Source organism: Euprymna scolopes, chromosome 10 (assembly GCF_053919585.1).
Source record: "Euprymna scolopes isolate OS-2025 chromosome 10, ASM5391958v1, whole genome shotgun sequence".
Taxonomy (NCBI): domain Eukaryota; kingdom Metazoa; phylum Mollusca; class Cephalopoda; order Sepiida; family Sepiolidae; genus Euprymna; species Euprymna scolopes.
The window spans coordinates 45,142,279-45,160,061 of NC_136491.1; the positions used below are offsets into that span (position 1 = coordinate 45,142,279).

Consider the following 17,783-nt stretch of genomic DNA (forward strand, 5'->3'; position numbering starts at 1 on the left):
TACTTTTTATAGTGAAAAATAAAAACATAACTAAATTTAATGTTAAACAATGCAATATTTTTTTATTTATTTATCTAAGATATTCAATTTATCAAATTTCCTTTGGTACATAAATTCTGCTAAATAGGACTATTTGCACCAAAAGCAGTTATTCCCTCTGGTACTTAAAAATTTTTTTTAAAAATGGTGGTTCTGAAGTCTCTATTTACTTGCCTCCTCATGAGAACAGAATTAGACATAAGATCAGTTTTAATGTGGGTAAGTACAGCTCCTCAAAAAGGGGTACTCTGGATTGGGATAAAAAAATTAAAAAAATGTCTCAGTCTAGTCTAGGATTTTTCCTTCACTGAGGGAAGACTGAAAAGATGAAGTGTAGTAGCAGAACAGATACTACAATTTGCTCCTAACCAAATGGCCAAAGAAGAACTCTACTCATTTGAAGAAAAAAGAATTTCTGTAATAACAAGGTATAGTGTAGTATCTGTTCTGTTATGATACTATCCTCCCAGGCATTACCTCCTTTTTTTTAGGGAGAAGAGTTAAGTCTTTTGTTATAATGATACAATCCCCCCAGGCATAACCTTCTCTTCAATTTTTTTTTAAAGGATGTAGTCTTATTATATGACTATATCTCCAAACAATATCGCAAATCCTGGTCTGAAATGGAACACATATATCAAATCCATTGCCAAGGCCGCTGGAAAAATAGTGGAATTCTTCTATCAATTCAGTAGATATCTCACTGCTGATGCAATTCTCTATCTATATAAGAGCCAGGTACGTCCAAGTACCATGCATCTGGGCAGGAGTTGCTAGAAAGCACTTATCCCGCTCTAGTTGAGGACCTTCTGCTGTGCCCTGGGAGGAAGCATCACATGCCTCTCTACAATGATTTTTTTCACAATGCGTCATAGTTTACATTGCACTGTAGAGAACCTACTATTAATTTTATTAATTATCTTTACATAATGGCTAGAATTAAAGTTTAAAATACGAAAGTCAAATGTTATGGTTCACTTGTGCTCTAAACAGAACTATTCATTTCAAATGCTCCTGTCTTATCAAAGAACCTACTGTTAATTGTATATGCTAGACCCTTCTGCTTATGTGGTGATAAAACTCCTCAAATGCATTTGTGGTGATAGGCTGTATAAGAATGTTAATGTATGCACATTTGATGAGCACTTTACACAATGATTTTATTATTCTAATTTTTTCTACTTACTCTTATACACCCCAAACAAGTCACATAAGGGACTGCTATTTGGGACCATATCTACAGGGACATTATGTTGGAAGGACAGCGAGATTTACATTAAACTTGAACTTCTATCAGTACAATCAGGCAGTCTGGAGGGAACTCCAAAGTCTAGCAGTTTGAAGGAAGAAATTGTTAGAGTAGGAGGCTTTTCAGCGCCTGAGATCTTTACAGTGCAGGATTGGCTTTAGCTGCTTATTGGGTTAGTCAGGAGTATTTACGTCGAAGGGGAACAAGCGGTATAAGTTCATCAGAGTACATTCCATTAAAGTACTTGTAAAACAAGCACAAGGATACAACATTGTAGTGCTGGGTTAGTTTGGCCGATAGTGCGGGACTTATTAGGTTGAAGACTTTTTATTTTTTAGACCCTCTCTAAGAGTGAGAGACTAATGGTAGATGCCCCAGCTCAGATATAGCAACAATCCTCCATGCATGGACGAATGATAATTTTGTAAAGATATAGGATACTATCAGGTGTACTTTTCTAGCACAGTAGAGAGAGCCCACCTTCTATGCAGCAACTTTGGCAATGTCTTCAATGTATTTTTTGCCAATTCATGTTACCTGTGAATGTTAAACCGAGGAATTTGAAGAGCTTTCTAGTAGCGTATTATTAGTCATGGCAATCATTGGTTGAGAAGGTTTCTTGTAATTGTTAAAGAAAAGAATCTTAACTTTGGCAGCATTGAATGTTATTATCTATTTACATCCCTATTTCATTAGACTGGAGGGCATTCTCTATGGTTTCAGTCATTGCCTTAGATATGTGTACATTTGTTTTCCCTTGTGTCTGTTATAGAGCATGGTGTCATCAGCTAATATACCCCTCTCTGAGACAATTTTATCAGGAAGGGTGTTTATGAATATCAGAAATATCCAGAGATCGACCTTTGTGGCACACCTGCATTTATATAATGCTGTTTTGATGTACATCAAGGACAGCCTAGATTTTTCTCTTGTTTAAGAAGGATCGAATTATTTGAAGTATTTGTCCAGTGATACCGTATGATTTAATTTTTCTGAGAACTTCATGCCAAATCCTGTCAAAGACTTTAGATATATCACAGACTACTGCCTTAGCCTTATCCAGTGTGTGATATATACATTCAGAGATTACGGTTAAGATATCTGCAGTAGAACGATCTTGCTTAAATTCATACTGTCATTTAGAAAGAAGTTTAGTATCTATGAGGTGGTGGACTTTTGCTTGATTGATTTAAGGACTCAGATTTTGGTGAAGTGAGGAAAGAGGCTAATGGAGCAAAAATTGAGTGGGTTGGTTCTTTTATCAGAATTCTTGAATACTGGTGCCACAATAATTTTTCAGCAATTGTGGAAGCAAGATTCATTAAGGCATTTGTTGTAGAGTTTGGAGAGAACAAGGGCAACCTCACAGGAGCATTTTTTTAATAATATAGCAGGCATGATATCAGGCCCACACACCTTCACTGTGTCTAGGCTTTTTATAATATCATGAACATCTTCTTTTCTAGTGCAAAGCTCGTCAGGATGATGACGATGAAGAAGTGGAGAATGAAAAAGAAACGCACAAGACGGGAGAGAATGCGGTTTGCAATGAAATTGAAGACACTTCAGGTATTTATATTTTTTATTTTTTCACATTTATACAACAACAGATATTATGTTTCACATTTATACAACAACAGATATTATGTTTCACATTTATACAACAACAGATATTATGTTTCACATTTATACAACAACAGATATTATGTTTCACATTTATACAACAACAGATATTATGTTTCACATTTATACAACAACAGATATTATGTTTCACATTTATACAACAACAGATATTATGTTTCACATTTATACAACAACAGATATTATGTTTCACATTTATACAACAACAGATATTATGTTTCATTTATACAACAACAGATATTATGTTTCACATTTATACAACAACAGATATTATGTTTCACATCTATACAACAACAGATATTATGTTTCACATTTATACAACAACAGATATTATGTTTCACATCTATACAACAACAGATATTATGTTTCACATCTATACAACAACAGATATTATGTTTCACATCTATACAACAACAGATATTATGTTTCACATTTATACAACAACAGATATTATGTTTCACATTTATACAACAACAGATATTATGTTTCACATTTATACAACAACAGATATTATGTTTCACATTTATACAACAACAGATATTATGTTTCACATTTATACAACAACAGATATTATGTTTCACATTTATACAACAACAGATATTATGTTTAACATTTATACAACAACAGATATTATGTTTCACATTTATACAACAACAGATATTATGTTTCACATTTATACAACAACAGATATTATGTTTCACATTTATACAACAACAGATATTATGTTTCACATTTATACAACAACAGATATTATGTTTCACATTTATACAACAACAGATATTATGTTTCACATCTATACAACAACAGATATTATGTTTCACATTTATACAACAACAGATATTATGTTTCACATTTATACAACAACAGATATTATGTTTCACATTTATACAACAACAGATATTATGTTTCACATTTATACAACAACAGATATTATGTTTCACATTTATACAACAACAGATATTATGTTTCACATTTATACAACAACAGATATTATGTTTCACATTTATACAACAACAGATATTATGTTTCACATCTATACAACAACAGATATTATGTTTCACATTTATACAACAACAGATATTATGTTTCACATTTATACAACAACAGATATTATGTTTCACATTTATACAACAACAGATATTATGTTTCACATTTATACAACAACAGATATTATGTTTCACATTTATACAACAACAGATATTATGTTTCACATTTATACAACAACAGATATTATGTTTCACATTTATACAACAACAGATATTATGTTTCACATTTATACAACAACAGATATTATGTTTCACATTTATACAACAACAGATATTATGTTTCACATTTATACAACAACAGATATTATGTTTCACATTTATACAACAACAGATATTATGTTTCACATCTATACAACAACAGATATTATGTTTCACATTTATACAACAACAGATATTATGTTTCACATTTATACAACAACAGATATTATGTTTCACATTTATACAACAACAGATATTATGTTTCACATTTATACAACAACAGATATTATGTTTCACATTTATACAACAACAGATATTATGTTTCACATTTATACAACAACAGATATTATGTTTCACATTTATACAACAACAGATATTATGTTTCACATTTATACAACAACAGATATTATGTTTCACATTTATACAACAACAGATATTATGTTTCACATTTATACAACAACAGATATTATGTTTCACATTTATACAACAACAGATATTATGTTTCACATTTATACAACAACAGATATTATGTTTCACATTTATACAACAACAGATATTATGTTTCATTTATACAACAACAGATATTATGTTTCACATTTATACAACAACAGATATTATGTTTCACATTTATACAACAACAGATATTATGTTTCACATTTATACAACAACAGATATTATGTTTCACATTTATACAACAACAGATATTATGTTTCACATCTATACAACAACAGATATTATGTTTCACATCTATACAACAACAGATATTATGTTTCACATTTATACAACAACAGATATTATGTTTCACATTTATACAACAACAGATATTATGTTTCACATTTATACAACAACAGATATTATGTTTCACATTTATACAACAACAGATATTATGTTTCACATTTATACAACAACAGATATTATGTTTCACATTTATACAACAACAGATATTATGTTTCACATTTATACAACAACAGATATTATGTTTCACATTTATACAACAACAGATATTATGTTTCACATTTATACAACAACAGATATTATGTTTCACATTTATACAACAACAGATATTATGTTTCACATTTATACAACAACAGATATTATGCTTCTGAATTTTTTTAAGGATTAAAATTGATTATTTGTACTACTACTTTCATTTTGGTTATCATTTTAACACTTTGTTCGATGCAGTCTTTGACCTACTTCACGAACATGTTTAAAAAACTCTTGGAAAACTATATTGAAACATTTTATATGTGAATTGATAATTTCTATTATTTGGACTACCATTTAGATTCCCAAAGCCTGTAAGCTGTAGGTGGCGATCCATGTTGCCTTAGGACAGGATCCTGGAGGTTCAAACATTCTTTGACTCAAGCCTTTACTTCAGCTAGGCAGGAGATTGGAGGGGCCTGATCCAGTCAATCGGCTGGTCACATCATGCACTAATATCTATATTCCTCCCCAATCGTATTATTCAATATGATTCTTCAAAAAATCCAAATCTTATTTGTCCTTATTTCTCTCTAAATAGATGTGACCATTATGCTCGAACTGTATTTGTTACAGTTCAAACCTCTCTCTGATCCCCACACCATCTGGCACCCTCAAAAAGGAACACACAAACAAACAAACAAATCTAACTTTGCTTTTCTTTCTGTTTTAGAAAAAAGCCTTTATTACGATTACTTTTCAAATAATGCTTATTTTTTTTAACTATTCATTTTGCCTGCCACGAGATTAACAAAACCCTGCCGTCTCGATACTAGCTTAAAAAGTTTCTTGCTGCAACTGCGGGGTCATATGTCTATCTCCCCTAGCATGCGTTTTTCTTTCTGCTCCACTACACACCAGCCGTAAACAGCTATTTCTCTTGAACTTTGCACATCAATCTTTTTGAACCACACTTTTTCTTTTGCTGACCACATAGTGTACTTTTTTTTTTTCTTTTTCTTGTTGCACAAGCTTGCACACACTTCCTACTTTGCATTTGTGCTTTTTTTTTTTTTCGGCTACTCCTGCTAATATTCTTTCCAAGCCATCTATCGTACAGCTCCTTTGATATTTTCCCGCACACTCATACGTGCTCTTTTAGAAAGCAAGATCAATCATGTTGAGAACAAAGATTATCTTTGCCAAGGAGTAATCAGAGAGCAATGTATTCTAGAAATCTAAATAATTATCGTTTATAAAATTATATTTGAGTTGTGGGTTATAGTCAATTAACGTACTTCCTAACTTCTGGCATATCGCTACCAGAAGCAGTGACAAGGCAAATCAGTTCCTTCACTTTTATTGTTCTTCATTTTTTCAATGTAAAGCGATTTATTGAAATGAAATATAAGAAAAGAACATTATTGAAAAGTATACAATAAAAATTAACAAAATTATACACACTTAGTCTTTATTTGCACTTTTAATAACAAAGTTTAAAAACATAAGTTTTTATTTTATTTGAAATTTTATGAGAAATATGTTTATGAAATTATAAAAATAGTTTGTTTTTTTTAAATTTTTTTTTTAATTTAAAAAAATAAGTTTTTTATTTAAATTTATATAATAATAAATATATGTTTATGAAAGTATAAAAATATCAGAAAAGCATAATAAAAAAAAAGAGTACATGCTCAGGGAAGATGTAGGCGTAAGAGAAAAAAAGCAAAGGAACTGATTTTCCTTGTCACCACTTCCGGTTGCGCTACGCCAGAAGTTAGGAAGCGCGTTAGCTGACTATAACTAAGTTGTAATCTTGAAGGGCAGATAATTAAGACAACACTGTGGTATATGTAAAAGAATGTATGTACATAATAGTATGTTACAGAAAGTTTGCATCTGATACAGTGGCTATGACTGCCATGACGACATTCCATTATAACTCTATAGTGTCTGGAATAGTCCATCTATTACCAAAATAGGGTGGATCAACATCATACCCTAACAATTCGACAACTTCATTCAGCATTAAATAACTCACACAGAATTGGAAAGTGTAAGTCATCTAGTATCAAGTTGCAAGGTTCTTTTAGGGGATGGCTACTACACAGCAAGACATGATGGAGTATATAAGTATCTCCACTGGACCATCTGTAAAGAATTAAACATTCAATGTAGCAGCAAATCTTGGGAACATCAACCTGAAAGAACAGTTGGAAATTACTTATATACCATACATTACGACCATGTAATCCCTACAGCCACCTACCTTGAAAATACTGCTGTGAAACCTGACATAGTTATATGGAATAAGTTAGAGAGAGTTGCAACCTTGGTTGAAGTGAGTGTCCCTAATAATGGAGGTCTGAACAGAGTTGAAAGGGAGAAACGGACCAAATATCAAGGTTTCATGTATGATATGAAAAGAAACTGGAACCTTAGAGAGATTTCAATCATACTTGTTCTTATAGGTGCCACAGGGCTTATGAAGAAGAACTTGAAGTCCTACTTAACTAATATTCCTGATGAACCAAGTGCAAAAGAGATCCAGACAATTGCACTTAAGGGAACAGCGAGGATACTAAAAAGAGCTTTTGGTTGGTTTCAATAAAATGCAGGGCTATGTTGGCAGCTGTTTTGGCTGCCCCATACCCAGCGTTACAATCTTCAAAGGAAGAAAATTATTTAAAAAAAAAAAAAAATTGAAATGTCATAAAATCAAACTAAAGAGGTCAAATCGGCTGAAACTTTTGGAAAATAACAATAAAGACAAAAATACTTGTCAGAATAATTGAATATTGACCATTTCATCGATCAACAATTGATTTCTTTTAAATATTGTTTAAATTTGTAAACATTAGTTGATATGAAATCTTGGATAATTTCAGTGAACAAAAGACAAATGATTTGTTTCTCAGATTTTTTATTTTTTTATTTTTTAAATCTTTAAAGCAACCGGCCCTCACGGTATTCCAATTATAGTACTCAAAAAGCTTCAACCAGAACTAGCGCCCATACTTACAAAACTGTTTAAACATTGTCTTAAGGAGAATTGGTTCTTATCACCCTGGAAAATCTCATCAGTATGCCGTGTGTTTAAGAATTTAGGTGATCGGTCATCTCCTCAGTACAGGCCAATAAGTCTCCTGTGCATCATAAGTAAGTTGCTGGAATCTGTGTTAAATAGAGAAGTAATAAACCATCTCAGCAAAAACAACCTTCTTAGTGACACACAATATGGTTTCCGTTCTGCTAGATCTACAGCAGATGTGATTAGTTATATCTCATAGGATTAGCGAATCACTCGACGGAGGCTACCTTTCTAGGGCAATTGCACTTGACATATCAAAGGCCTTTGATAGGGTATGGCATAAAGGTTTACTTCATGAGATCTCCAGCTATGGTATAGCTGGAAATGTTTTCTCAATTATTAAATCCTTTCTCTCTGATAGGTTCATAAGAGTAATAGTTGATGGGCAGAAATCAGAAGCTCACAGTATTAATGTCCCTCAGGGGTCCATCCTGCGCCCAACTCTCTTCCTGATCTACATTAATGATCTTCCAAATCACATCCTTACATCATTCATAGACATTTATGCTAATGACACTACCATCTATGATAGCACATCTAAGGCCGTAAACGACCAAGTTCTCTCCAATTCTCTCTTCTCTGATCTTGGGCACGTGGTACAATGGGGAAAGAAGTGGCTGGTTACTTTTAATGCATCTAAAACCAAGCTTTTATCTTGACATTATAAATGCTCTGATCCCCATCTGGCATCAATTGAAATGAATGGCTTCGTCTTGGGGAGGCTTCATGTTTTGACAAGCTTCTGGACTTGACCTTTACTTCTGATCTGAAATGGAACACATACATCAAATCCGTTGCCAAGGCCACTGGAAAAGTGGTGGGATCCTTCTATCAATCCAGTAGATATCTCACTGCTGATGCAATTCTATATCTATATAAGAGTCAGGTACGTCCAAGGATGAAGTACTGTTGCCACATCTAGGCAGGAACTGCTAGAAAACACTTATCCTGCCTTGATAGAGTTCAAAATAGACTTCGTAGGCTCATAGGAAATGTCCTTTTCCCTTCCCTGCAACCTCTTTCTCACAGAAGAGATGTTGCAAGTTTTTCTTTGCTTTATCGTTATTTTCATGGCAAGTGCTCGACTGAGCTTCAATCTATGGTCCTCCCTCGCCAAACTTTCACAAGAAACACTCGTCTAGCTGAAAGCACTATCAATAATTCCCCCCACTCTTTATCTGTGTCTAAACCTATATGTAGATTCCATGAACAAAGCTTCTTTCTTAGAACTGCACGCCTGTGGAGCTGTCTTCTGTTTTCCTGCTTTCCAGCTAACTACAATATGGTTGTCTTCAAGTCCAACGTAAACAAGTTTTTGATGAGCCGTTCCACTTAAGTTAACAAATTTACCAAATTTCCATTACTATCGATTACTATATTGTCCAATTGACTACTGTACACTTTTTAACCCTTATCCTCGTGTGGCCTCTTGGCCTTGATAAGTGGTTATGCCTATGTAAAAAAAAAAAGTAAAAAAAAGCATACGAGGTTGGTAGGATGATAGGGAGGGGCGACCTGAAATGAAATAGGAATTAAGCAGTAAGATGTTTGTTCACATTACATTTAAATTTCATCATGTTGAGTACAGTTGGGAGCAGGGACGGAATTTCAAAGTCAAATGGGTCAATGAAAGAAGCCATTAGAATAGAAAATTATTTCTAGGAATCTCTACATTGACTTTTTATTCTGCTAATCAGTGTGGGTGGGGGGATTATGGTTAGGGGTATTTTCCTTAAGGAGTAAAAGTGCACTGGGTTTCCCTCAAATATTTTTGATGAAGAATGTTATTTCTGGTTTGTACAGATTATTCATTCAATTTGTACACAAATACATTGTTATAAATTGAGAGTTTAGGGAATTGAAAATCTGCAACTTTTTCAGTCAACTTTCTGTTTCAGGTTAGCGCTTCTTCCGTAATCTTTATTCTTTTAATACCATTTCCTATCTGGGAGGAGAAGGATGACTGTCTTCTCTTAATCCTTTTCAAAAAAAATGCTACGTCATCAGAATCGGTTTAATCATTTTACATGCTTGTGTGTGTGTTTTTTACAAGGGAATCACCACTTATTAAGGCCCAAAAGCCACTTGAGGATAAGGGTTAAAGAGTGTACAGTGGTCAAAAGGACAATATAGTAATCGTTAGTGTAAATTTGGTAAAATTGGATTATTTAGAACAGCTCATCAAGAACTTGTTCACATCGGACTTGAAGACGGCCATATTGTAGTCAGCTGGAATGCAGGTAAACGGAAGAGAGTTCCACAGGTGTGCAGTTCTAAGAAAGAAGCTTTGGTCATGGAATCTACGTTTAGGGTTTAGGCACGGATAAAGAGTGGGGGAAATTATTGATAGTGTTTTCAGCCAAACGAATGTTTCTCGTGAATGTTTGGTGAGGTGGGGGGGACCGTAGATTGGAGCTCAGACAAGCACTTGCCATGAAAATAACGATAAAACAAAGACAGGCTCACAACCTTCTGTGAGAAAGAGGTTGCAGGGAAGAGAAAAGGACATCTCTCACTAAGCTACGAAGTCTATTCTGAACTCTGTAAAGGCAAGAAAAGATCTTCCTAGCAACTCCTGCCAAGATGTGACAGCAATACTCCATCTACATGTACTGAGCCAAAAAATTGATCCTTTTTTTTTTTTCAATGTGGCCATACAATTAAAGTTTTCTCTTTTGCACACATCTCTATATTGTCTCAATCAGAACTAAGCCTCTCTTAAAGACTTGTACTAAATATCCATCATATGATTTTCAAATCATTTCTCTTCATGTAACACAACTCAACTGTCACTCTCTATTTTAACTTTGAACTAAATTTTATTCACCCCCCTCCCCCTTCTTTATTAAGCTATGGTTATAAAACCATTAGCAATAGACAGAGGGAATACATAAAACTTAAGAATATCACGATAGTTAACCAATACAAAACTCTGAAAATGTGACAGTGACACATGTTCATTCACACATTCACACAATTGAGGCAGCACGTTCAGGACCGCAGAACACAAAGGAGATCGCTGGTACATCTATGAGCAAACACCGAAATAGAACTCCAATTCCCTAAGATTTACTTTGGAATTGTCTTCATGGCAGGCCAACAAAAATTTTTAACACTCACTATTTCTCACTTTTATGAAGTGTAACTTCATTGAAATACTTGGAAGAATTCGATTTAATTTAAATTTTTGGTACTTGTACAGTTTAATCAAGACATTAAAAAATGAAAATATCAAAAAAAGGTTATATTGTACGTATCCATTTTTAACTGAAGATCTCCGAAAAAAAAAAAATTCACTTAATTTGATCAAGTAGTTTTTTTTTTTTTACAGCGGAAAAACACGTTTTTATGAGAGCACGTTGAAGGCAGACATCTTGGATTTTTTTAAATTTTTGTTTGGAGTTTAGAAACGCCATGGGGAGATAACTCCAGTTAAAGCGCTGACACTCCCTCCCCATGTTTAATACTAGCTTTTCTTCCTAAAAATCAAACTTTTTGCTCGGTATATCATAACAAATTGTTTTTTCGCTGTAAAACAGAAACTACTTGATGAAATTAAGTGAAATTTTTTTTCGGAGAACTTCATTCCCCATCAACACACCCTGTCAACAATTATTGTCCAGAAAAATAGAAAGTAGATGAAATATAAAAATAAATTATTTATTTTCCTTGATACTCTACTATATCTTAATCTACTAAGGTTGTTCCAAAATTGTAATTTTTATAAACCTAAAAGATTGAAGAGCTACGAAGACGAGAGTGGTATCATTAAAACGACCAATCTTTTGTGCACCAGATTTTATTTTTTTTATATAGTTACCACTATTATCAATTTTTTTTATATAGTTACCATTATTATCAATTATTTTTATATAGTTACCACTATTATCAATTTTTTTTATATAGTTACCAGTATTATCAATTTTTTTTATATAGTTACCAGTATTATCAATTTTTTTTATATAGTTACCACTATTATCAATTTTTTTTATATAGTTACCACTATTATCAATTTTTTTTATATAGTTACCATTATTATCAATTATTTTTATATAGTTACCACTATTATCAATTTTTTTATATAGTTACCACTATTATCAATTTTTTTATATAGTTACCACTATTATCAATTGTTTTTATATAGTTACCACTATTATCAATTTTTTTTATATAGTTACCACTATTATCAATTTTTTTTATATAGTTACCACTATTATCAATTTTTTTTATATAGTTACCATTATTATCAATTATTTTTTATATAGTTACCACTATTATCAATTATTTTTATATAGTTACCACTATTATCAATTATTTTTATATAGTTACCACTATTATCAATTATTTTTATATAGTTACCATTATTATCAATTATTTTTATATAGTTACCACTATTATCAATTATTTTTATATAGTTACCACTATTATCAATTATTTTTATATAGTTACCACTATTATCAATTATTTTTATATAGTTACCACTATTATCAATTTTTTTTTATATAGTTACCACTATTATCAATTTTTTTATATAGTTACCACTATTATCAATTTTTTTTATATAGTTACCATTATTATCAATTTTTTTTTATATAGTTACCACTATTATCAATTTTTTTTATATAGTTACCACTATTATCAATTTTTTTATATAGTTACCACTATTATCAATTTTTTTTATATAGTTACCACTATTATCAATTTTTTTTATATAGTTACCACTATTATCAATTATTTTTATATAGTTACCACTATTATCAATTTTTTTGTATATAGTTACCACTATTATCAATTTTTTTGTATATAGTTACCACTATTATCAATTTTTTTTATATAGTTACCACTATTATCAATTTTTTTTATATAGTTACCACTATTATCAATTATTTTTATATAGTTACCACTATTATCAATTGTTTTTATATAGTTACCACTATTATCAATTTTTTTTTATATAGTTACCACTATTATCAATTATTTTTATATAGTTACCACTATTATCAATTATTTTTATATAGTTACCACTATTATCAATTATTTTTATATAGTTACCACTATTATCAATTATTTTTATATAGTTACCACTATTATCAATTTTTTTTATATAGTTACCACTATTATCAATTATTTTTATATAGTTACCACTATTATCAATTTTTTTTATATAGTTACCACTATTATCAATTATTTTTATATAGTTACCACTATTATCAATTTTTTTTATATAGTTACCACTATTATCAATTTTTTTTATATAGTTACCATTATTATCAATTATTTTTATATAGTTACCACTATTATCAATTTTTTTTATATAGTTACCACTATTATCAATTATTTTTATATAGTTACCACTATTATCAATTTTTTTTATATAGTTACCACTATTATCAATTTTTTTTATATAGTTACCACTATTATCAATTTTTTTTATATAGTTACCACTATTATCAATTATTTTTATATAGTTACCATTATTATCAATGCACTTTTGTCATCGATGAGTGATGGCTGTGCATGGGTATCTAGAACATGCTTTGTCATACGAGCGTCGTTTCAAAAGTAAAGCCTCCTTTTCTTTTCTTTTTTTTTTTACTCAAGAAGTTAAAGAGCTACAAAGACAGGAGTGGTACCATTAAAATGAACAACCTTTTGTGCTCCTGAATTTATTTTTCTGCATAGTCACCACTATTTTTACCAGGAATTCAATGACACTTCTGACTGCTTCTGATGCACATCCATGACAGAGGTTGCTTTCTTAAAGTCCCATGCCATCAATATCTGCAACAGAGAGATGAAACTTTCAGGTTATGAATGCATAAGTTCAGTCATCAAAAATAATGGAATCTACAATCCCCTCTGAGTCATTTAGGTGGAATAAAAAATAGGAGGCATTACTTTTGGAACACTCTTCGCATTTCAAATGTAACTCTGGTTATTTAATTTGCTTCCTTTTTTTTATTAGCAAGTGCTGAATTGCTAGTTTGACATTTTTAATTTTTTGGTCATTTGATTTGATTTTATTTCTTCTTTCTATTTCTTGCTTTATTTTTTCTCTTTCTCTCAACTTTATTTGCCTTTTTTTCTTCACATGATACTTCAAACAATTCACAATGTGGGTGGAGCTTGAGTCCTTCTTACATGCATGTTTTTTTTTTTTTTCTTTTTCTTGACAAAACATTTTTAATGGTTTAAACTTTTATTACACAGAAAAAAATAAAAACCGTTTTTTTTTTTTTTTTTTTTTTTTTTTTTTACCCCAAACCAGGCACATTGCCACTTTGATGTAAACTTTGAACATTTTTTTATACAAAAAGCTAATTCTAACAGAATTTCGCAAAAGCAAAATTGAAATTAAAGCATGTGTAAATACTTACAGTTTGAGGGGGAAAAAAAAAATAAATAAAAGAAAGATATTGTATAGATTCATACAGTGTGTTGAATCATCATGAAAAAAACTTTTTTAGGTGATTATGTGAGAGCACCATGAAAAATTTAGCAAAAAAAGAAAAAAAAAATTTATTTTAGAACTTGGATCATTCTCATGAATTTAACTTAGATCCGCCATTTTTTAGACTATTCTAGCATTTTATAGCAGTTAACCGTTTTTTTTTTTTTGTTTTTTTTTGCAATGGGAGTTAAATTCTGCACATTTTTATGGGGGAATTCTACATTTTTAGGTGATTATGTGTGGGTTTATGATTTTTTTTTTTTTTTGCTGAGGGTCCATTTGAACTTAGGCATAGTGGTAGGGTAAAATAATGCTTTAATTTTGCTTTTTTTTGGGGGGGGGGTGCTTACCACCCAAACCTAGTGTTAGAGTAAGTAAGTATTTATATATATGTATCTTTTAGCATGACCCCTTCGCCCATAAAATTCTGTACATTTTTCTTTATTTCTTTATCTCCCATATCAAAATTTTTTTTTGGTTAATTGCCAGGTTGTGAAATTGAGTAGGGGGCATTCATGTCATTCACTCACACCTAATAAGCATCAGAATTTTTAAACGTAAAGTGTAATTAATTATTGGAACAAATTGCCGAACTATGTCAAGAATGTAAATAGTATAATATTTTAATATTGATAATGGTTTAAAGAATCAACACTATTGGGAATTTTCAGAGATTTTTAAAAGAATCTAAATTTGTTTATTCAGAAAGTGAAATATTTTATTTTCGTTTTGTTTTAATTTTCATGTTCATATGCGTTGTACATACAAAAAAAAAATTTTTTTTTTCGTAGCATTTATTTATATTGAGTTCACTATGTAGACATAAATCTATTTCTGTTTTGTTTTTCATCAGATGCTGACATAGAAGACAATGTAGAGAGTGAAACGACGCAAACAAATAAAAGGACAAGCGAAAATCATTACAACATGAAAAAAGAAAAAAAGAATGAAATTATTATGGCCGATTCTGCCATCGGTCCCTCTAATGATTCTAAGATGCCATCAAGGCTTGCCTCACAGAACAGCCTAAAAGCAGACTCTGAAGGCAGTATGGACGGAATCCACAAGGAACTTGGTCAACTTGCTAACCGATTTGAGTGCCTGCAAATGAGTGACAACAAGACAGCGAGTAATTCTGATGAGGATAACAAGAGTCATACAACCAGTAAAAAAATTCAGGACAGCAATCGGTCGGAGCAGGAGTGCTCTATGAACAATGTTGAAGAGAAGTCAGAAGAAAAGTCTGACACAAGGACAAATGGGGTTGTGGCTTCTTCGTTGCAAATGGCCTGTTCAAACGAGGGCCTGGAGAAAGGAGCCATTGAAGCGTCCGAGTCTGTCTCAAAATGTAATGAGACTGACAGCCGGGAGCAAAATGCTGAAATTGCGAACGAAGCTCAATCAAAGAAGAGCTTCGATGCAGGAGAAGAGATGCCCCCCACCAATAATGGCTCTGCTCTTAGCAACCATCTGGAGGAAGGGCATGGAGATGCCCCCGTGACGGCCAGCAAGTCATCTTCGTCTTCGTCGATTAGGGTTGCCCAATTGTTGTCCACCTGTAGCCATGGTCCGCCACTGGCCCACCCTGAGGAGGAAGACATTGATGACGTAGACGAAAAGGAGTATATCAACATGAGTACCATAAAGCGGCAGGCTCAGGCTAAGTCCATGTCGACCCTCTCCCCACGCTACCAGCCAACCTCGAGAGAATGCTCCATTTTGTCCTGTCTCCACCAATTCACGTCAGCAGAGTTGCTGATGGGTAATAACAAAGTTCGATGTAAGAATTGTACACGGAGAAAAGCCAAGAATTCATCAAATAGTGGTTAGTATCTTTTTGCTTTCATTATTTGGCACCATTATGTTCAGAAAAAAAGATTATTATTTATCATTTAGGACCATATGTGTATTTAGCACCCCTAGTAATTTTCTGAAAAATGAAAGACAGTCTTAGACTTAATGACAGTATGAGGAGATGCATGCAGAACAGTAAATTTTAATGGTATGACCATGTTGAAATAATAGATGAGTTTTTGGGTTAGTAGATGTAGAAAAATTGAGATAGCAGGGTCAATCCAAAGGCAAAGGAAAACAAAGGAGAAAGTGATAAGGATGGATTTGACAGAAAAAAAGACCTGGCTAGAGATAGGTTAGTTTGAAAAGCCACCCAGTGTATGCCAGTATGTAAGATTAATGTTAAATTGAATTATGATAAACGATGTTTCCTATCAACAACGTTCATCATGTAAAGAATGGAAATTGATTCTTGGAATCTTTTACAAAAATTATATGTAGCATTAGAGTTGATCCATCTTAATTCAAATTAAGTATGAGTGTTGGTTGTGCTGAGGAATAGAAATTCATTAGACAATTTGACCTTTTAGCCATTCTTAGATCTTATTTAAATGTTCACATTTGTTCTTTCAAACAGTTAACGCTTTCAATTTACAAATGTAAACCTTTAAATAAGAACTGTGAACACGTGCCCAGGTACTGGGGGGAATTATTTCTGATTGGCTAATCTCTACTATTATAGAAAAGAAACTTTCTGTGTGTGTGAGTTTGTTCCTTATGGACTCAAAATTGGCTGGGCCGATTTTTATGAAATGTCAGACAAAGGTACTTTATGTGCCTGGTAGTGTTCTTAGATAGGTTTTATATTGGAATGTCTTTGATAAGTATCAATAATCAAAATAATCCCTTGAAAGAAGGAACAGACAATTTTGACGAAAGTTAACACCTTATACCGCCTAACATAAGTGCTTTTGAGAAGTTTTATTATCACACAAGCTGAAAGGCCCAACATATAAATGCAACAGTAAGGTTCTTGGATATGACAGTGGCACGTTTGAAATGTTTGTTGAGAGCACAATTGTATCATGATACTTGACATTTTTATTTTAAACTTTAATTCAAGCCATTATCATCGCACAAGCAGTAAGGCTAAAATCAACAGTAGGTTCTTTGATATGACAGAGGCGCATTTGAAATGAATGTTTCTGTTTAGAACACAATTGAAGCATGATACTTGACTTTTGCATTTTAAACTTAAATTCAAGCCATTATATATAAAAAATTATAAAATCAGCAGTAGATTCTCTACAGTGCAATATAGACTACAATGTATTGTGAACTAAGTTA

The 17,783-nt window shown here is 31.9% G+C and overlaps 1 protein-coding gene across 3 annotated transcripts in view; it reads left to right on the plus strand.

The window, feature by feature from the left end:
* Nucleotides 1–17,783, plus strand: part of LOC145285965 (ubiquitin carboxyl-terminal hydrolase 45-like) — a 222,192-nt gene that overhangs the window by 186,968 nt on the left and 17,441 nt on the right. For all 3 annotated transcript variants that reach the window (XM_080134493.1, XM_080134492.1, XM_080134494.1), the window contains 2 exons: nt 2,755–2,857; nt 15,496–16,467. In XM_080134493.1, the coding sequence (XP_079990619.1) occupies nt 2,755–2,857; nt 15,496–16,467 (1,075 nt within the window). The remainder of the gene's footprint in view (nt 1–2,754; nt 2,858–15,495; nt 16,468–17,783) is intronic.